The sequence below is a fragment of the Symphalangus syndactylus genome, chromosome 5, assembly GCF_028878055.3.
Source record: "Symphalangus syndactylus isolate Jambi chromosome 5, NHGRI_mSymSyn1-v2.1_pri, whole genome shotgun sequence".
Classification (NCBI taxonomy): domain Eukaryota; kingdom Metazoa; phylum Chordata; class Mammalia; order Primates; family Hylobatidae; genus Symphalangus; species Symphalangus syndactylus.
In genome coordinates, this window is record NC_072427.2 from 147,560,196 (window position 1) to 147,581,306 (window position 21,111).

The following is a 21,111-nucleotide window of genomic DNA, read 5'->3' on the forward strand; positions in this document are numbered from 1 at the left end:
CAGTCTATTATTGATGGGCATTTGGGTTGGTTCCAAGTCTTTGCTATTGCAAATAGTGCTGCAATAAACATACATATGCATGTGTCTTTATAGTAGAATGATTTATAATCCTTTGGGTATATACCCAGTAATGGGATTGCTGGGTCAAATGGTATTTCTAGTTCTAGATTCTTGAGGAATCACCACACTGTCTTCCATAATGGTTGAACTAATTTTCACTCCCACCAACAGTGTAAAAGCTTTCCTATTTCTCCACATCCTTGCCAACATCTGTTGTTTCCAGACTTTTTAATGATCGCCATTCTAACTGGGATGAGATGGTATCTCATTGTGGTTTTGATTTGCATTTCTCTAATGACCAGTGATGATAAGCTATTTTTCATATGTTTGTTGTCTGCATAACTGCCTTCTTTTCAGAAGTGTCTGTTCATATCCTTCACCCACTTTTTGAGGAATCTCTTTTAAAACTGAATTGCTCATATCTTTCTGCCATTGACAATTTTTATCAACCCTTGAAACTACAGTCCCATTTCTAACAAAAATTTATGGTCTATATTATTGTTTCTTAAAAAGTCAGGAAATAAGTAAGCTATAATTTCCAGCGTATCAGTATCAGAGAAGAAAAAAGACAAAAAAAAATCCTCTGGAAGCTAACCTCCATATGTATCGATGGTTTAAGTTTATATTTCTTTTGCAGATGGATCAGATCTGGAGCTGAGACTTGCAGGTGGAGGCAGCCGCTGTGCTGGGACAGTTGAGGTGGAGATTCAGAGACTGTTAGGGAAGGTGTGTGACAGAGGCTGGGGACTGAAAGAAGCTGATGTGGTTTGCAAGCAGCTGGGATGTGGATCTGCACTCAAAACATCTTATCAAGTATACTCCAAAATCCAGGCAACAAACACATGGCTGTTTCTAAGTAGCTGTAACGGAAATGAAACTTCTCTTTGGGACTGCAAGAACTGGCAATGGGGTGGACTTACCTGTGATCACTATGAAGAAGCCAAAATTACCTGCTCAGGTATGACTTTCAATCAACTTGTTAAGAAGAAGGGTGTAAATTTCCAGTACTACCTTTGAAATTGAAAAGAAACATTGGTCCTTATGACTAGATCACTCCCAAGAAACCAGAAAATATCTACACAAATTCCACCGGGAGAGTCAGATAAGTTGACAATTCATGTTGCACTTTAGATAGAAGTGTTTGGGTTTTGCTCACTTTGGTTTTTGAGTAATTTTTAAATCAATAGAGGTAAAAGAGATTAAGGAGGATTAAAATTTAAAAAATAGAATTCAATATTTCTTTCACAGGATGTCACCAAAAGATTTAAAAAATAACCATGTTAGATAAACTGACATAACCTTCAGCTCCCTCTATTGTACTGTGAAAGAATTTTCTTTTTTTTTTTTAAACCTGTGAATATTTCACTGCAACCTCTTTAAAAAGCTCAAAAATGAGTTGTAAACCGGTTAGGTTTGTGGATAATCTTTAGTATTTTATGCTAATTATACTTATACAAATGCTAACTTTGTTGAAAAGTGATGCTTTTTTAATAACTCTAAAGTAAATGTAACTTTTACTCATGCAACAAAAAGGCTTTAGAAAACACAGTCTACGAGAAAACCATTAAACGTGTAGAGACCTCACAGAATGGAAACTTGTACGTGCTGCATGTCCTGTAACCAATAATATGGCTCCAGATACCTCCCAACCTAGGCATGCAGTGAGGGGCATTTCCCTGATGTTACAAACGGTGCTTACCTCTAGTTAAGTGGAAATTATCCTCCGATTGAAAAAAAGGCAATCATTTAAGATATAAATTTGAATTGCTGTATTACTTTTTAAAACATATTCTGGACCAGGCAATATAATCACATGGTTTAAACTTCAAAATAAAAAAGTGTAAACTCTTCCCCCACTACTATCCAATTCTTTTCCTCACAGACAACTTATGTGGTTAGAATATTTATATATTATTTGAGATATTTCATGTAAATACAAGAAAATGCAAACAAATCTATATATAGCTATCATTTGCTTTCATTATCCAAATGGTGGCATGTTGTATAAATTGTTTTGTACCTTAAGTATTCACTTAGTAAAATTTCTTGATCAAATTTCACATCAGTATTTAAAGAGATGTCTGAAATTACTTCCATATCTATAACATTTCTTATAATTTATTACCATGTGTATTCATTTATTCTTTTAATTTCTTTTACCTGACAAGATTAGCCATTCTTTTACCTAAATTTTTTTTAAAAAATCATTATTTGGATTTTAAAAAATTAATGTTACCTTTATTTGCTTTCTAATCCGTTAAAATTTACTTTTCTTTCTAATAATTCTCTTCGGATTTCCTAAAGTTTGATTTCTTTTTGGCCCCTAACTTCTTGAGTTGAATCTTAAGTTTTATTTCTTCTGATTTACTAATATAAATATTTTAGGTTATAGATTTTCCTTCTAAATTTATAAAGGTTTGTATATTTCCTTATTAATTGTATTTTACATTGATTAGCATTAAGTTCTGCTGTATCTAAAAGAGAAACAAATAATAGTGGCTGAAGAAAGACAGTGTTTACTTTTTCTCATTTAAAATTAGTCAAATAGGTAAGCAGTTTAAGGCTGTTTTGGTGTCTCTGTTGTCACAAAGAAACATCCAGAATAGATTTGCTGCAGTAATTATCAAATCCTACCAGACAGGAAGGATGAGCCACCCCGCAGCTCAGTGAGTTCCTTGGAAAGCCAATCTGGTAGACGAAGTGCTGGCCTCTGAGAAGGTGTCTTCTGTCCAGTGTCCTTCATGGGCCCCAATGTTGCTCTCAGGGCAGTTCTTCCTGGCACATTATTCTTCACAGTTACATCCAAGTTTGGTTTGGAGAGTATCTCTATCTAAGGACAGCACACCTTTCACAACCCACTTTCTGCCAATATTGGTTTAGGGACCTTTGGATTAAAGATTGACTAATCAAGGGCTGATGTCAGCTGCCCTCAAATTCAACAAAAAAGTTCTTTCCAAGGTTACTAAGCTTCTAGTCTACTTGCTTTATAACCCAATGCCATCTGAAAGTAACTATAGTCCAAGAGCATATAAATATACTTCGATCTATGCTGTGACCAGCCCTTCTCTTTAATTATTGACCACTGCCTTAAGGCCGTTTGAAACTGTGGGTTTGGGAGGAAGGACAAGACCTAAATTCCGTCTTTGCCGGTAGACTCATTGCCTTTGTATCTGGAGTATCAATTTTATCTTCTGACAAGGCTACAGTTTTACCACCACCTCAATTTGGGGGGACAGGATACTTAGAGTTTTTTCTTCAATTCTTCAATTCCGAATTATAGGACTCTTGATTAACAATATACAACACGTGCAGGCAGACCATACCTCCTTATAAAATTGATATTTCTCCTCCTATTTCTGCTTGCATTCTGACTACTTGTAGTCTGAATTCATCTTTCTTGTAAATGCTAAAAGTGGCAAGGAGAGTCCACGTCATGCAAATGTCCTGATTTTTTGTAGTTTTGTTTCTTGTACTTTGCCCAATAAATTCTGCGTTTTTTAAGCATCAGTGAGCACATGGTTTTCTTTTCAAAGTGAGGCTTGCCCAAATATTTTACCATGTGTAAGACTCATTAGGTTTTTAGCCTCTCATACCTGAGTCATTAATGCATTCTGCCCATCAACTCCATTCAACCACACCCATATTTTAGGTTGCATTACTAGAATACCTTACTTATGGTAACATGTTCTAAATTATTCAAGATTCTATTCAGATGTGTATAATAGAAATCATGAATAACATAAATTTGCAACTTAAGATGGGCTCCGTACTTCACAGAGCTGTATTTTTGTTTGCTATTTGCCATGTGCACTTTTTGTTTCCTTTTACAAACTCTTTTGTTATATTTCTGTAGGTTTTGGAAGTTCTTCTACTTATGTTGGAGGCCTTGGTTTTTAGCTTTTTACATGTTTTGTTAGTAATATAGTTTGTACTTTTGTTTCTTGATTTACTTGATACTTTCAATGATGACATACTGTCTCTGTAAATGATGACGTGCTGTCTCTTTCAATAATGGACATGCTGTCTCTGTGCCTGCCAAATTCAAGCTCCAAATTTGATAATCTGTTTAAATTCTTTAACTTTTATATAGCACAGGGCTATATAGCTGAAAAGAACCAGAAGAATTCAACTAAGCAGGAGAATTGGAAACAATTTAAGATAAATCGTTGACAGAAAAAGGTCTAGGAAATTTTGGTCACAAAATTACTTTGAATCTCAGTCATTTTGTTTGTGATGTCTGTGTATGTACTGTAGAGGACATCTGACCTTAAGAAACAGTTCATTTGAGTTATGCTGTATTTTAACTTAGGATGGAGAAATAATTCTGAGATTATGATGATCTATACTTCTTCAGAGTCTATTTAATTTATTTAAATATTGAAAATACATTAATGCTTCTTTAAATCATAATTGTAATTTTATTTATCACTAAACAAAAGGAAGTAATTCTAGTTAATTATTTCTCTAATTGTGTTAAAGCTCTTTGTAGATCTATTCATTTTTCTAGAGAAAATTCAGTTACTTATGCCAGGGGAAAACTGAAGTTGTTGATCAATGGCGCTAAATCCAGGTGCAAAAATTTACTTAATGGCTTTTATGTAAAAACACAGTCAGAGACTTAGCAGAAAAAAAAATCCGTTAAAGGGATAGATGTCCAATATTCTGTCCATGTCTAAAGAGTAATGATATAAGCAAAGCGACCCATAGGATAGATTAACATGTTACTAGCAGATTCACGAAATAAAGGCTGAGGATGGAGTCTCCAAGTCACTTTCTGAGTGGGAGAATTTGTCCTCTGCCTTGACTCAAATATGTTAGGACAAAGAAAACAAGAGGATACTTATAGAAGGGACTTTTTCTCAATTGCTTAATGAGTTTTCACAGTGGAAAAGAACGTATTTTTGTTTGTTTGTTTGTTTGTTTTTCACTGGTTTTCTTTTGGTTTATTTTGTTCAAGATGGATCCAAATGAAAGAGTAAGAAGTTAGAAGAAACCAGAATTTGGCTTGATCTAGGAGACTGCCTTTACTTAAAGATTTAGGGCTGTCCAAAAGAGGTTGGGATCATATGAATACTAGTTAATGATATCTTAGAGAAATTTCATGCTTGAATAAAGATTCAAAAAGAAGAAATGAAAGACCATCCCACTCAAGGGTCATTAATTATTTGTATTGTAGAGGTGTTATTTACTTTAAACTCTGAGCTATGTTTAGAAAGCAACATGTTTTTCATGTCAAATTTGGATAGGAATTTGCTTTGTGCAGATTTAACGGATAATGGGTGAAATTTTGACATGTTGAGGTATTCTATATTGCTGTGGTACAGAATATGGTCATATTGGAAACATTTTCTAAGACATTTTAGTATCAAGTGAAAGGTTTATGAGAGATGAAAGGAAATCAGAGTATGTAGATTGGCAAGGGCTGATGGTGTATCTATATCATCGTGATAGTAACATCAAGAGATTACAAAAATTGTTGATATTTGATAGCAGATATCTATAAAGGACTTAAGACCTTCAGAAGGTCTAATTTTCAGCTGCATTTTCTTTATTTCTTTTAAAGAACAAGTTAAAAGAAATAGTTTGTATCTCTTAAGTACTTTATATTGCCTCTGAGTATTTTCAAAGAAACTCACTTATCTTGATGATTGTGTTTCTTAACTTGATGAAGAGCATCTTCATAATATAAATTCCATTTATTATTTATGATGTGTCTTTTCTTTATATTTTAAATTTCAGCTACAGTAAGTTACTTATAATTCTTCAACGACACCATGCTATTTCACGACCATATTCCTTAAAGATTGTTTCACACACTGTGTATTTGGCAAACTCCTCATCTTTTTTCAAGATCCAGTTTAGATCTATGGTATTCTCTCCTACATAGTGTAAAACACAGTGAATGACTCCTTTATTTGTTAGTTTTATGTCTAATACATATTTCTATTTTTGGATTCATCACTATTAAAATACGTATATCTTGTAGTGAACTGTGTTCATGGAGGAGAAGGCTGTTAGTGAGAAATTGAACAGCCTTGAAAAGAAGTAGCCTTTTCCTAGGTATATAAGGTAGGGAAATACATTTTAAGTAGAGAGAAAAGTTTCTACAGAGGCACAGAAGCATGAAAATTATGGCATGCCCAAGCATCTTTAGGCTGGAGCATCAAATTAGGTTGGTAAAGTAATAGATATTAAAGCTTTTAAGGTAACAGCATACTATTTTAAAGTGCACTAAAGAATTAGTGTTTATCACCTCTCCTTAATTTTAATAGCTGGACGAAATTAGGGAATCTATGAAAACTGTTTGTGCTGCAGTTTGCTCAGAAGAAAAATGGGAGTGGTAATAGGGCCTACCTCACAGGAATTACACAGTGAGCTACAAATACATGTTAGCTAATATGATTATGATTATTATTTTTTGTATTATTTATCTTCACTGACAGACTGAACTCTGTGGCAGTCTTTTTAACCCACCCGACATCAAATGCCTAAAATAGAGTCAGACAACATTACAGGTTGTTACGTTATAGGTCGTTACATTGATACTTTTGGATTAATTATTGCATACATAATTATTACAGAAATTATAAGAAATTATGTAAGGGATCATTGCATAAATTTTAAGGAAACGTTAAGTTACCTAAAGAAAAAACATCACATGAAAATATTTGAAATTTATTAATATATTTATAATCATGGCATAAATTTCTTGGAAAAAAGACTTAGAAGCAAGGAAACAATTTACGAAGCTATTGTAGAGGTCTGCATGACAGATGATGACAGATCACTTTATGGCAATAGCAACAAATATGCAGAAGAAGAAATATGCTGGAGGACCAACAGATATGGTGGTTTTCTACATGTTCAATATATCATGAGAGTCAACATTCTAGGCTCTGGAATATACTGTCTGGCTTCAAATTCTGCTCTCTTACTAATTCTGTAGTAATTTCTTGTGTGACCTTAGCAAATTACTACACCTCACCTCGCTATGTTTCAGATTCCCTGTCTGTAAAATCAGAATGATATTAACAATTATCTCCTAAGGCAATTTTAAGGATTGAATGAAATAATGTTTGTTAAATGCTTATTGGAATGCCATATATATAATATAATAGACGCTCACTTAATGTTCACTGCTATCATTATTACCATTATTTGTGGTGAGATAAAGTGGTTCAATTTTAGGTGATTCTAATTTGGCCTGTATATCATTAATTAAGTAAAGAATATAGTGGGCTTGTCATACAATAATTCATTCAACTTTGAATAATTTAAGTTCCACATGTCTAAGCAGATATGTTTGTGGATCTAAAATTAAAGAAAAAAGTATGGATGAAAATATATTTATTAGCAGTTGAGACATGTCCATTGAGCAGATGAGAAGGTTACGGACAGAACCTTGACTCAAGGAATACATGAAATGTTTTGATAAAGCACTGTCAGAAAGAATGGAGGAGAAAATGGGACAAAGAAGGGTCACGTATACCAAACGTAACAGATGTCAAAAGGAAGAAGTCTGATGTTCATTTTGAAAATTGGAAGTATATTGAAAAGCTTTGCATAGAACAATTCAAAAAGGTTGAGCAGACCCCAGATTGCAGTACATGGAGGAATGAGTGCAAGACTAAGACAGAGCAATAGTAGATACACATTGTTTGTGGTCTCTAATGTTATTATGAAGAAAGTAAGCAAAATGTTGGAAGAACAGAGTTATCATTGCCTTTGGGGATGGTTGGCTGCACAAGGTGAAGTCCCAGAATTCTCTCAGATGGATGAGTTCAGCTAGGAATAGGGAGGTCTAGATTTATCCATACCCAACTCGAGGCAGAAAAGCCAAGACAAACAAGTGTAGGAAATCACTGAGCACCCTGGTCTCCATTTCCCACTCCACACCGCCTTCTTCACCCTCATCATGAATGGAAATCTGGAAATCATATTATCTCTCACTGAAATAATATTTATTTTTCAGCCCACAGGGAACCCAGACTGGTTGGAGGGGACATTCCCTGTTCTGGACGTGTTGAAGTGAAGCATGGTGACACGTGGGGCTCCGTCTGTGATTCGGACTTCTCTCTGGAAGCTGCCAGCGTTCTATGCAGGGAATTACAGTGTGGGACAGTTGTCTCTATCCTGGGGGGAGCTCACTTTGGAGAGGGAAATGGACAGATCTGGGCTGAAGAATTCCAATGTGAGGGACATGAGTCCCATCTTTCACTCTGCCCAGTAGCACCCCGCCCAGAAGGAACTTGTAGCCACAGCAGGGATGTTGGAATAGTCTGCTCAAGTAAGACCCAGAAAACATCTTTAATTGGTTCTCATACTGTGAAAGGGACAGGGTTAGGGAGTCATAGCTGTCTTTTTCTAAAGCCCTGTCTCCTTCCAGGATACACGGAAATTCGCTTGGTGAATGGCAAGACCCCATGTGAGGGCAGAGTGGAGCTCAAAACGCTTGGTGCCTGGGGATCCCTCTGCAACTCTCACTGGGACATAGAAGATGCCCATGTTCTTTGCCAGCAGCTGAAATGTGGAGTTGCCCTTTCTACCCCAGGAGGAGCACATTTTGGAAAAGGAAATGGTCAAGTCTGGAGGCATATGTTTCACTGCACTGGGACTGAGCAGCACATGGGAGATTGTCCTGTAACTGCTCTAGGTGCTTCATTATGTCCTTCAGGGCAAGTGGCCTCTGTAATCTGCTCAGGTAAGAGGATGAGGGGCAGCCAGTGATGGGTTTTAAGAGAAGGTGTACATAGGGATGAAGAACAAAAGTGAAACGCAATGATCCATTTTGAAGGGTCTTGAGAAGAATGAATACTAATTCATGCTTCAGAATATTAACCTCATTTGTCTTTTCAGAGGGTGAGCAAACCTAATTTTGATGGACTTCATAGTTATCCAGTGCTTACTATGTGCCAAGCCCATCTCAAAGCACCTGATTTATTTCAAACTTGTTGACCATCCACCTTCCCCTCTCTCTCTAAGCTGTTTGTCCTCAACTCATCCATGTAACATTTCATCTGACTCCCCTAACCTTTTGTATCTTGTATGACTGAATACTTTGGTGTTTGCAGGAAACCAGTCCCAAACACTGTCCTCATGCAATTCATCGTCTTTGGGCCCAACAAGGCCTACCATTCCAGAAGAAAGTGCTGTGGCCTGCATAGGTAAGACTCTGTGACAAATCTATGAAAATATTTGAAAATATTAATAACAAGTGGAATGCTCTTTATTAATATTTTCATTTCTCTTTGCAGAGAGTGGTCAACTTCGCCTGGTAAATGGAGGAGGTCGCTGTGCTGGGAGAGTAGAGATCTATCATGAGGGCTCCTGGGGCACCATCTGTGATGACAGCTGGGACCTGAGTGATGCCCATGTGGTTTGCAGACAGCTGGGCTGTGGAGAGGCCATTAATGCCACTGGTTCTGCTCATTTTGGGGAAGGAACAGGGCCCATCTGGCTGGATGAGATGAAATGCAATGGAAAAGAATCCCGCATTTGGCAGTGCCATTCACACGGCTGGGGGCAGCAAAATTGCAGGCACAAGGAGGATGCAGGAGTTATCTGTTCAGGTAAATTATGCATATTACCGCTGGTCATAATTACATAGAGAAAGGAGTGAGGAAGAGTAGTGAGGGGTATTAATCTTAAAGATTTTCCTGAAAAGTAGATCCGAAAGGAACTATTGTGGGAGTCAGGACAACAGAAGTCTGGGTTTGATGTGCTAGTTGTACTTCATGAGCAAGGTAGTGCAACATTGTAAAGAGAAAAGACCAGAAATGGTCTTGTATATCATGAAAATGACAACAAAGTTAATAATGAAGGAAGGTTTTTAATAAATATATTTGGGGCTGGATATTAGATAGCGATCAATGGCAACACTTGATAATTACAGTAGATTTAAAGGGACAAGAAGAAATACATATGTTGCATCATTCTACAGAAAAAAAGATAATTACCATGCCCAAGCAATTTTTCATTGCAGATAAATGAGACTTACTTGTCATAGAGACAAAAATTAGCATGAGGTTACTGCCCTCATACTGCTTTGTATACCTGGTGAGTTTTAGAAAACATTTTGAAATTTAAAAATGTACTATTTCATATATATGGGGGGGAACAAAACTATGATTCAGTAACTTAAGGAAGGGAAAAACTCTGTATCTCAGAAGTGATTTATTCCTATTTTGATGACATAAATCTGGTAGAAGACATGCACAGCAAAACTGTGAAGTGTCAGCAAATGAACTATGTCATTTTAGGAGATGTACACAAAACATTGATTTTAGTGCCTGAGTGTCTAACAATTGTAGCTATCAAAGACAGTTGCAAAAAAAAGAGAATATTTTTGGGAAGAAATCCAAACTACGTAATTGAAAAAAGCCTATTAGAATTATTGAGGGTAATCTAAAGGGGTCTCTGAGTCCAAAACTGAAGACCAAAAAACTATAATGTATTTATAGAATAAATATTTTAATAATATCTATGAAATCATCCAGAAGTTACTAACGAATTATTAGTAACTGACATATTGTACTATTGTACCTATTTTTAAAGCCATTCTTACGTCAAGGTAAAGGGAAGGAGTCTCTGAATCTTCAGAAAAGATGCAAAACTACTAATTCTATGTTTCGCCGCAGAGTTCATGTCTCTGAGACTGACCAGTGAAGCCAGCAGAGAGGCGTGTGCAGGACGTCTGGAAGTTTTTTACAATGGAGCTTGGGGCAGTGTTGGTAGGAGTAGCATGTCTGAAACCACTGTGGGTGTGGTGTGCAGGCAGCTGGGCTGTGCAGACAAAGGGAAAATCAACCCTGCATCTTTAGACAAGGCCACGTCCATTCCCATGTGGGTGGACAATGTTCAGTGTCCAAAAGGACCTGACACGCTGTGGCAGTGTCCATCATCTCCATGGGAGAAGAGACTGGCCAGACCCTCGGAGGAGACCTGGATCACATGTGACAGTGAGTATCCATTGACTTATGTGAAAATTCCATTCTGCAGCCCCGCTATCATCTTCTGATAACGGACACTGGATTTTATTTTCCTATTCTCACACTGGCTTAAATTGCTAGATCGAATTAAGCAAGAATGGGTAACTTGTGGGTAATATCTATTCTACCAGGATGGTGTAATTGGTTTTATTTAATTTGGCCTGTAGATATTCAGGATCAGCTATTATTATTCTAAAGAATATCATACTCCCCATGGTATGCTTGAAAGATTTATTCAATTACTTTCTCTGAGGAGGAGAGAATATATGATTTAATATTTGACTGTTGAATGGTCTACCTTACCTTCCCATTTTTCTTTCAAATATTATCTTGTTATACTAATATAGGGAGAAAAGCAGTCAGAAATCAGAAAGATCAATTCTGAAGTATTTCCACATTCTACAGGTTTTTGTTTTTTTTTTTTTTTTGAGACGGAGTTTTGCTCTTGTTCCCCAGGCTGGAGTGCAATGGCGCGATCTTGGCTCACTGCAACCTCTGCCTTCTGGGTTCAAGCAATTCTCCTGCTTCAGCCTCCTGAGAAGCTGGGATTACAGGCATGAGCCACCACGCCCAGCTAATTTTGTATTTTTAGTAGAGATGGGGTTTCCCCATGTTGGTCAGGCTGGTCTCGAACTTCTGACCTCAGGTGATCCACCCGCCTTGGCTTCCCAAAGTGCTGGGATTACAGGTGTGAGCCAGTGTGCCTGGCCTCTACATTTTCTTAAACTGTGAGATTTGTGACAACGTGCCAATTTCCCAAGATCTTGCCTATTTGAAAGAACTTGACATCACATATTTACAATGTTAACTTTAATCATTTAATATTTACTGGGTCACATTATGTATCTTATGTGCAGGATGGAATATACCTAGTTGGTGTAATGACAAGTCCTCCTATAAAAGATAAATTTTGTAAAAATATAAATTTTAGGCCAGGCGTGGTGGCTCATGCCTGTAATCCCAGCACTTTGGGAGGCCGAGGTGGGTGGATCACGAGGTCAGGAGATCGAGACCATCCTGGCTAACATGGTGAAACCCCGTCTCTACTAAAAATACAAAAAATTAGCTGGGTGTGGTGGTGGGCGCCTGTAGTCCCAGCTACTTGGGGGGCTGAGGCAGGAGAATGGCATGAACCTGGGAGGCGGAGCTTGCAGTGAGCCGAGATCGTGCCACTGCACTCCAGCCTGGGCAACAGAGCGAGACTCCATTTCAAAAAAAAAAAAAAATATATATATATATATATATATATATTTATAAATTTTAATATGCACATTCAGTAAAATTTTAAACATATATTTTTTAAAGTTTCAAATCTCTCTTTTCACCTGTGAACTCTTGGAAACTTTTAGAAGTCTTAGAAATAGGCTACATGTCTCTGATTTTTCAGACAAGATAAGACTTCAAGAAGGACCCACTTCCTGTTCTGGACGTGTGGAGATCTGGCATGGAGGTTCCTGGGGGACAGTGTGTGATGACTCTTGGGACTTGGATGATGCTCAGGTGGTGTGTCAACAACTTGGCTGTGGTCCAGCTTTGAAAGCATTCAAAGAAGCAGAGTTTGGTCAGGGGACTGGACCCATATGGCTCAATGAAGTGAAGTGCAAAGGGAATGAGTCTTCCTTGTGGGATTGTCCTGCCAGACGCTGGGGCCACAGTGAGTGTGGGCACAAGGAAGACGCTGCAGTGAATTGCACAGGTAAGTGCCAGAAGCCTGGATTGAGCTTGGAAACTCTGGCAGCAAAGAGGAGTTGGGCAGTGATGTGTGTTGTGTAAAAACCAGATTTATCAACACAGGGATCTGGTGGGGATTCTCAGTGAATCATAATGTCTCTACTGAAAGAACAATGAAAACAATTGTTATATATTGGCCTTCACCAAGGAGACACATACAACCTATATTCCCTGTGCAGAGAAAGAAAGACTAGAGGGCTCTAGTTTTAGGTGGGAAAGAGTCATTTACTTGGTTGAGAGGTACTAAGGGGTCAGACAAGGAAATTAAAAGGTTTGTTCTATATATCACGCAAAGAATTAAGCCTCTCTCTCTCTCTTTTCTCCTACAGATATTTCAGTGCACAAAACCCCACAAAAGGCCACAACAGGTATATCATGGAGTTTATGATGATGAGACCGATTATCTGCATACATAGAATTTTTCTTGCTTAGAAATTTTAGGTCAGACGTTCTGAGGATTTGATATTTACCTCAGGGATCATGTATTTGACCTAAGAGAGAGTCAGTAACTAGGGACCTTGCTCTTTTCGATAAGACATGATCAGATCTCTTGGTATTTACTTTTACTTAGGTCGCTCATCCCGTCAGTCATCCCTTATTGCAGTCGGGATCCTTGGGGTTGTTCTGTTGGCCATTTTCGTCGCATTATTCTTCTTGACTAAAAAGCGAAGACAGAGACAGCGGCTTGCAGGTTTGAGCCAAATTCGGGTTTATCTAATATGTCTACAGGATAACGGGGTTCTTGGGAAGAAAAAAATATTAGACTCAAGTCTAATGGCCAGAAAGATGGACTCTAAAAGAGGTTTGAGCAGTTTCTCAAAATAGACGGAAGGGCCAGGCACGGTGGCTCACACCTGTAATCCCTACACTTTGGGAGGCTGAGGCAGGAGAATCGCTTGAGTCCAGGAGTTCAAGACCAGCCTGGGCAACACAGGGAGCTCCCATTTCTACAGATTTTTTTCTTTTTTTTTAAATAGAGGGAATAAGATTTCAGAGGAGAAAAGGGGCTTTAGGTTGCATTGATGATTCCTGTGTTCTATCTACATGCTTAATTGGAACATTATAGAATTGAAAGTTCAGAATGAATATGTTAGATATTGTTTAGGATGACTTTTTACCTAAACATTTATTTTCTCTTACTATAATCAATCTCCTTATTACAAATTTTACTGTTCTGTTGAGCAATGTATTAGGCTCTGAAGATACAGACATGGACAATAAATCTTGGTGGAACTTCAAGTCTAGTGGAAGAGATATATATGTAAACACACACACTACAATGTAGCCATTTTACATTAATAGGAAAAAGCAACAAAAGTGGCACAGAGAAGGGAGTAATTAACTGAAAGGGGAGGGGGATTACTGGAGGCTTCAAAGAGGCTTGGGGGACAAATTTCTAACATAGAGGCTCAGAGAATTGGGTGAGGAACATTCTAGAGAAGAATATGTACAAGTGTAGAGAAGCCTAAAGGATGAAGCATTTCTTGTTTTTTTTCTGAGGGGCGGGGGGAGAAAAAGTTGAGGCGGGGAGAGAGGCTGCTAAGTCTGAAGAAGAGAAAAGGCACAAATTTGAAGTTCATATGTTTCATGTAAGATTCATAGTCATTAAAGAGTATTATGTAGAGGAGTGAAATGGTCAAGATATCTTTTAGGAAGATCTTTTGGCAACAAGATCTATGAGGATTGAAGGAGGACCACTTGACTGACAGGAATGGCATTTTGTAACAGTTGAGGCGAAAAATGAAAAGTACTATAACAGATATAGTGAGAATGGAGGGGAGAGGAAAGACTTTTAAAGATACTTAAGCTCCAGTGAGTTATGAAAGACTGCTGGCTTCCTTGGGTAAAAACAGTGGGTTGTTACATTAATACAATGGCAGTGGGGAAGATTTAGCCTTGTGCCTATTTCATTTGAGTGTGCGGCATTATAAGGGAAGAGCTTGGTAGTAGAATGGGATAGAAACAATAGCACGGGTAAAGACGAGGTATGTTTGCAGCGCTTGGAAAAAGCACACATACAGGAAGGGAAATTTTATTATGATAGCTGATCCCTAACCTAGGATCTCTGTTTTCAGTTTCCTCAAGAGGAGAGAACTTAGTCCACCAAATTCAATACCGGGAGATGAATTCTTGCCTGAATGCAGATGATTTGGACCTAATGAATTCCTCAGGTCTGTGGGTTCTTGGAGGGTCCATTGCCCAGGGGTTCAGATCAGTGGCTGCAATTGAGGCATAGACGTTCTTTTTTGATAAACAGTTAAAAAAATCTAAAAATGTAATAGGAAGCTTTGATGCATATAATGGACAAGAACGACTGAAAATTATTTTTAGAGAATATTAAAATTGCAATCATAGGGAGGCCTTTAGCTTAAGAGGCCTGTGATTATTCCTGATAGAGGTATGTAAAGAACCATGCAGAGGAATATTATGACTTGGACCTCATTTTATTAAAACAGAAATTAATCTTACAAAAGATTGTCATAAGTGACTGTTTAACTTTTTTCTTTAAATTTTGTTGTGTATATTTAAGGTATACAACATGATTTTATGGGATGCATATAGATAGTAAAAAGCTTACTAAAGCAAAGCAAATTAACATCCATCATCTGACATAGTTACCCTTTTTTGTGTTCTTCTTGTGGCAAGAGCAGCTAAAACCTACTCACTTAGCATGAATCCTATATACAGTACAATTTTATTACCTATAATCCTCATGTTGTACATCAGACCTCTAGACTGCTTCATTCTACGTATCTGCTACTTTGTATCCTCTGACCTACATACGTCTTTCACAGTTTCTTCCATTCCCATTTCCTGTCATTTTTTTTCTCTAGCTTGATATTTATTATATTTTTCCCTAAAAGTCTAAAACCTTAAACTTTCCATCTCTTTATTGCATGAGAAGCCATCAAAATCCACAGGACTAGCTTTATTTCTCATCACATCATGCTGTTTTATCCTTGAACTTCTATTTAGCACCAGTGCACTTATTCTGCCTCTGGGCAGGATAACTTTACTGGGTTGGAAGAAATATCCCAAAACCAATTGAACAATGAGAACACATGGACACAGGAAGGGGACTGTTGTGGGGTGGGGGGAAGGGGGAGGGACAGCATTAGGAGATACACCTAATGCTAAATGATGAGTTAATGGGTGCAGCACACCAACATGGCACATGGATACATATGTAACAAACCTGCACATTGTGCACATGTACCCTAAAACCTAAAGTACAGTAAAAAAAAAAAAAAGAAATATCCCAAAACCCATTGTCTTTACTCCATGAAGGGTCCCTGACCTTCTGAGAGGGGCCTGCCTCACTTCTTCAACCCAAAGAATTATGCATCTGCTACTGTGTCAGGGAACATATTTAAGGTATAAGAAACATGTACTGTTACTGTGTCAGGAAACATATTTAAGGAATAGGAAAGACTTTCTCTGCCCCTTAAATCACACATGCTTGTCTTCCTAGTTATGGGTAGTGTTTTTAGTTGCTCAAAGAGCCTCACGGTTACGTGAGGAAAGGTCTGGTTTATTTCCCAGTAATTATTTTCTTCCTTTCAGAAAATTCCCATGAGTCAGCTGATTTCAATGCTGCTGAACTAATTTCTGTGTCTAAATTTCTTCCTATTTCTGGAATGGAAAAGGAGGCCATTCTGAGACACACTGAAAATCGAAATGGGAATTTATAACCCAGTGAGGTGAGTGATAAGAATTTCTTAGTCATTGTTCAACACAGCTACATTCCTTTTGAGGACTGAGAGCTCTTCTGGCATTAGAAAGAAAGAATGTATTATTTGGTTTTTGTGATTGGTTCTGTTTATATGATGGATTACGTTTATTGGTTTACATATGTTGAACCAGCCTTACATCCAGGGATGAAGCCAACTTGTTTGTGGTGGATAAGCTTTTTAATGTACTGCTGGATTTGGTTTGCCAGTATTTTATTGAGGATTTTTGCATCAATGTTCATCAGGGATATTGGCCTGGAATTTTCTTTTCTTTGTTTTGGTATCAGGATGATGCTGGCCTCATAAAATGAGTTAGGGAGGAGTCTCCCTTTTTCTATTGTTTGGGATAGTTTCAGAAGGAATGGTATTAGCTCTTCTTTGTACCTTTGGTAGAATTTGGCTGTGAATTCATCTGGTCATGGGTTTTTTTTTTTTTTTTTTTGGTTGGTGGGCTATTAATCACTGCCTCAATTTCATAACTTGTTATTGGTCTATTCAGAGATTCGACTTCTTCCTCGTTTAGTCTTGGGAGGATATATGTGTCCAGGAATTTATCCATTTCTTTTAGATTTTCTAGTTTATTTGTGTAGAGGTGTTTATAGCATTCTCTGATGGTAGTTTGCATTTCTGTGGGATCAGCGGTGATATCCCCTCCATCATTTTTTATTATATCTATTTGATTCTTCTCTCTTTTCTTCTTTATTAGTCTGGCTAGTGGTCTGTCTATTCTGTTTATCTTTTCAAAAAACCAGCTCCTGGATTGATTGATTTTTGAAGGGTTTTTCATGTCTCCATCTCCTTCAGTTTTGCTCTGATCTTAGTTATTTCTTGTCTTCTGCTAGCTTTTGAATTTCTTTGCTCTCACTTCTCTAGTTCTTTTAATTGTGATGTTAGGGTGTTGATTCTAGATATTTCCCACTTTCTGATGTGGGCATTTAGTGCTATACATTTCCCTCTTAACACTGCTTTAGCTGTGTCCCAGAGATTTTTGTATGTTGTGTCTTTATTCTCATTGGTTTCAAAGAACTTCATTATTTCTGCCGTAATTTTGTTACTTATTCAGTAGTCATTCAGGAGCAGGTTGTTCAGTTTCCATGTAGTTGTGAGGTTTCAAGTGAGTTTCTTAATCTTGAGTTCTAATTTGATTGCACTGTGGTTTGAGAGACTGTTATGATTTCCGTTCTTTTGCATTTGCTGAGAAGTGTTTTATTTCCAATTATGAGGTCCATTTTAGAACAAGTGCTTTGTGGTGCTGAGAAGAATGTATATTCTGTTGATTTGGAGTGGAGAGTTCTGTAGATGTCTATTAGGTCCATTTGGTCTGCAGCTGTGTTCAGGTCCTGAATATCCATGTTAATTTTCTGTCTCATTGATCTGTCTAATATTGACAATGGGGTTTTAAAGTCTCCCACTACTATTGTGTGGGAGTCTAAGTCTATTTGTAGGTCTCTAAGAACTTGCTTTATGAATCTGGGTGCTCCTGTATTGGGTGCATATGTATTTAGTATAGTTAGCTCTTCTTGTTGCATTGATTCCTTTACCATTATGTAATGCCCGTCTGTGTCTTTTTTTTATCTTTATTGGCTCAAGGTCTGTTTTATCATAGACTAGAATTGCAACCCCTGTTTTCTTTTTTTGTTTTCCATTTGCTTGTTATGTTTTCCTCCATCCCTTTATTTTGAGCCTATGTGTGTCTTGCACATGAGACGGGTCTCCTGAATACAGCATGCTGATGGATCTTGACTCTTTATCTAATTTGCCAGTCTGTGTCTTTTAATTGGGGGCATTCCACCCATTTACATTTAAGGTTAATATTGTTATGTGTGCATTTGATCCTGTCATCATGATGCTAACTGGTTATTTTGCACATTAGTTGATGTGGTTGCTCCATAGTGTCATTGGTCTTTATATTTTGGTGTGTTTTTGCAGTGGCTGGTACTGGTTTTTCTTTTCCATATTTAGTGCTGCCTTCGGGAGCTCTTGTAAGGCAGGCCTGGTGGTGACAAAATCCCTCAGCATTTCCTTTTCTGTAAAGGATCTTATTTATCCTTCACTCATGAAGCTTAGCTTGGTTGAATATGAAATTCTGGGTTGAAAATTGTTTCCTTTATGAATATTAAATATTGGCCCCCACTCTCTTCTGGCTTGTATGGTGTCTGGAGAAAGATCTGCTGTTAGTCAGATGGGCTGCCCTTTGTAGGTAACCTGACATTTCTCTCTGGTGCCCTTAACATTTTTTCATTCATTTCAACCTTAGAGACACTGATGATTATGTGTCTTCGGGTTGCTCTTCTCGAGGAGTATCTTAGTGGTGTTCCCTGTATTTCCTGAATTTGAATGTTGGCTTGTCTTGCTAGGTTGGGGAAATTCTCCTGGATAATATCCTGAAGAGTGTTTTCCATCTTGGTTCCATTCTCCCCATCACTTTCAGGTACATCAATCAATCATAGGTTTGCTCTTTTCACATAGTCCCATATTTCTTGGAGGCTTTGTTTGTTCCTTTTCATTCTTTTTTCTCCAATCTTGTCTTCATTCCTTTTACAGTAAGTTGATCTTCAATTACTGTTATCCTTTCTTCCACTTGATCGATTTGGCTATTGATACTTGTGTATACTTCACGAAGTTCTCATGCTCTCATGAGCTCCGTCAGGTCATTTGTGTTCTCTAAACTGGTTATTCTAGTTAGCAGTTCCTATAACCTTTTATCAAGGTTCTTAGCTTCCTTGCATTGGGTTAGAACATGCTCCTTTAGCTCAGACAAGTTTGTTAGTATCTACCTTCTGAAGCCTACTTCTGTCAATTCTTCAAACTCATTATCTGTCCAGTTTTGTGCCCTTGCTGGAGAGGAGTTGTGATCAATTAAAGGAGAAGAGCCATTCTGGTTTTTGGAATTTTCAGCATTTATGCACTGGTTTTTCCTCATCTTCATCGATTTATCTACCTTTGATACTTGAGGCTGATGACCTTTGTTGGGGTTTTTGTGTGGGGGACCTTTTTGTTGATGTTGATGTTATTGATTTCTGTTTGTTAGTTTTTCTTTAACAGTCAGGCCCCTCTTCTGTAGTTCTGCTGCAGTTTGCTGGAGGTCCACTCCAGACCCTATTTGCCTGGGTATTACCAGGGAAGGCTGCAGAACAGCAAAGATTGCTGCCTTCTCCTTCCTCTGGAAGTTTTGTCCCAGAGGGGTACTGGCCTGATGCCAGCTGGAGCTCTCCTGCATGAGGTGTCTGTTGACCCCTGCTTGGAAGTCTCTCCCAGTAAGTAGGCATGGGGGTCAGCTACCCACTTGAGGAGGCAGTCTGTCCCTTAGCAGAGCTCGAGCGCTGTGCTGGGAGAATTCTCCTTGTCAGGATCTGCTGCCCTCTTCAGAGCCAGAAGACAGGAATGTTTAAGTCCGCTGAAGCTGCACCCACAGCTGCCCCATTCCCCTAGGTGCTCTGTCCCAGGGAGATGGGAGTTTTATCTATAAGCCCCTGACTGGGGCTGCTGCCTTTCTTTCAGAGATGCCCTGCCCAGAGAGGAGGAATCTAGAGAGGCAATCTGGCCACGGCCTCTTTGGCCTCCTTAGCAGTCAGGGGAAAACCGCCTACTCAAGTCTCAGTAACGGCACATGTCCCTCCCCCCACCAAGCTTGATTGTGCGAGGTCGACTTCAGACTGCAGTGCTAGCATCGAGAATTTCAAGCCAGTGGTTCATGGCTTGCTGCGCTTTGTGGGAGTGGGACCCACTGAGTGAGAGCACTTGGCTCCCTGGTTTCAGCCCCCTTTCCAGGGGAGTGAAAGGTTCTGTCTCCCTGGGGTTCCAGGCGACACTCAGCTGGAAATGCAGAAATCACCCGACTTCTGCGTTGGTCTCACTGGAAGCTGCAGACTGGAGCTGTTCCTATTCAGCCATCTTGCCAGCTCCTAAAAATGGCATTTCTTAATCTTACTGTATTTCCATGGAATAAAAGTAATTCTTATGCACATTGAAGTTCAAAAAAAATAGCATTTAAAATTTCTGCTCAGGAAAGTAGTATAATTTTTAACATAAGTGAGTTTGGCTCTGTGTTATAATGAATTCTTATGTGCATATGAAGAGGAAAACGACATTTTTCTATTTACGGTTTTAGTTCAGCCTTGAAGATACCTTGATGAAGACCTGGACTATTGAATGGAGCAGAAATTCACCTCCCTCACTGACTGTTACAGTTGCATTTTTATGGAGTTCTTCTTCTCCTAGTATTCCTAAGACTGCTGCTGAATTTATAAAAATTAAGTTTGTGAATGTGACTACTTAGTGGTGTATATGAGACTTTCAAGGGAATTAAATAAATAAATAAGAATATTATTGATTTGCGTTTGCTTTAATTACTTGTCCTTAATTCTATTAATTTCTAAATGGGCTTCCTAATTTTTTGTGGAGTTTCCTAGATGTATTATAATGTGTTTTATTTGACAGTGTTTCAATTTGCATATACAGTACTATATATTTTTTCTTATTTGGTTTGAATAATTTTCCTATTACCGAATAAAAATAAGCTTATTTTTAGTTTTTCTAAGAAAGGGAAAGTTAATGATATTGAAGGGTCTGTAAATAATATATGGTTAACTTTATAAGGC

The 21,111-nt window shown here is 38.0% G+C and overlaps 1 protein-coding gene across 7 annotated transcripts in view; it reads left to right on the forward strand.

Annotated features, from left to right (window-relative positions):
- The window catches only part of CD163 (CD163 molecule), a 134,938-nt gene extending 114,095 nt beyond the window's left edge, over nt 1-20,843 (forward strand). For 4 of the 7 annotated variants that reach the window (XM_063639692.1, XM_063639690.1, XM_055280790.2 and 1 more), the window contains 12 exons: nt 698-1,018; nt 8,033-8,347; nt 8,447-8,761; nt 9,132-9,224; nt 9,315-9,629; nt 10,698-11,018; nt 12,436-12,744; nt 13,109-13,147; nt 13,351-13,470; nt 14,855-14,950; nt 16,344-16,480; nt 20,622-20,843. In XM_063639692.1, coding sequence (XP_063495762.1) covers nt 698-1,018; nt 8,033-8,347; nt 8,447-8,761; nt 9,132-9,224; nt 9,315-9,629; nt 10,698-11,018; nt 12,436-12,744; nt 13,109-13,147; nt 13,351-13,470; nt 14,855-14,950; nt 16,344-16,471 — 2,372 coding nt within the window. In that variant the 3' untranslated portion in view covers nt 16,472-16,480; nt 20,622-20,843. The remainder of the gene's footprint in view (nt 1-697; nt 1,019-8,032; nt 8,348-8,446; nt 8,762-9,131; nt 9,225-9,314; nt 9,630-10,697; nt 11,019-12,435; nt 12,745-13,108; nt 13,148-13,350; nt 13,471-14,854; nt 14,951-16,343; nt 16,481-20,621) is intronic. The other 3 variants (XM_063639691.1, XM_055280789.2, XM_055280788.2) reach the window with 2 other exon arrangements.
- Nucleotides 20,844-21,111: the final 268 nt, after the last annotated feature.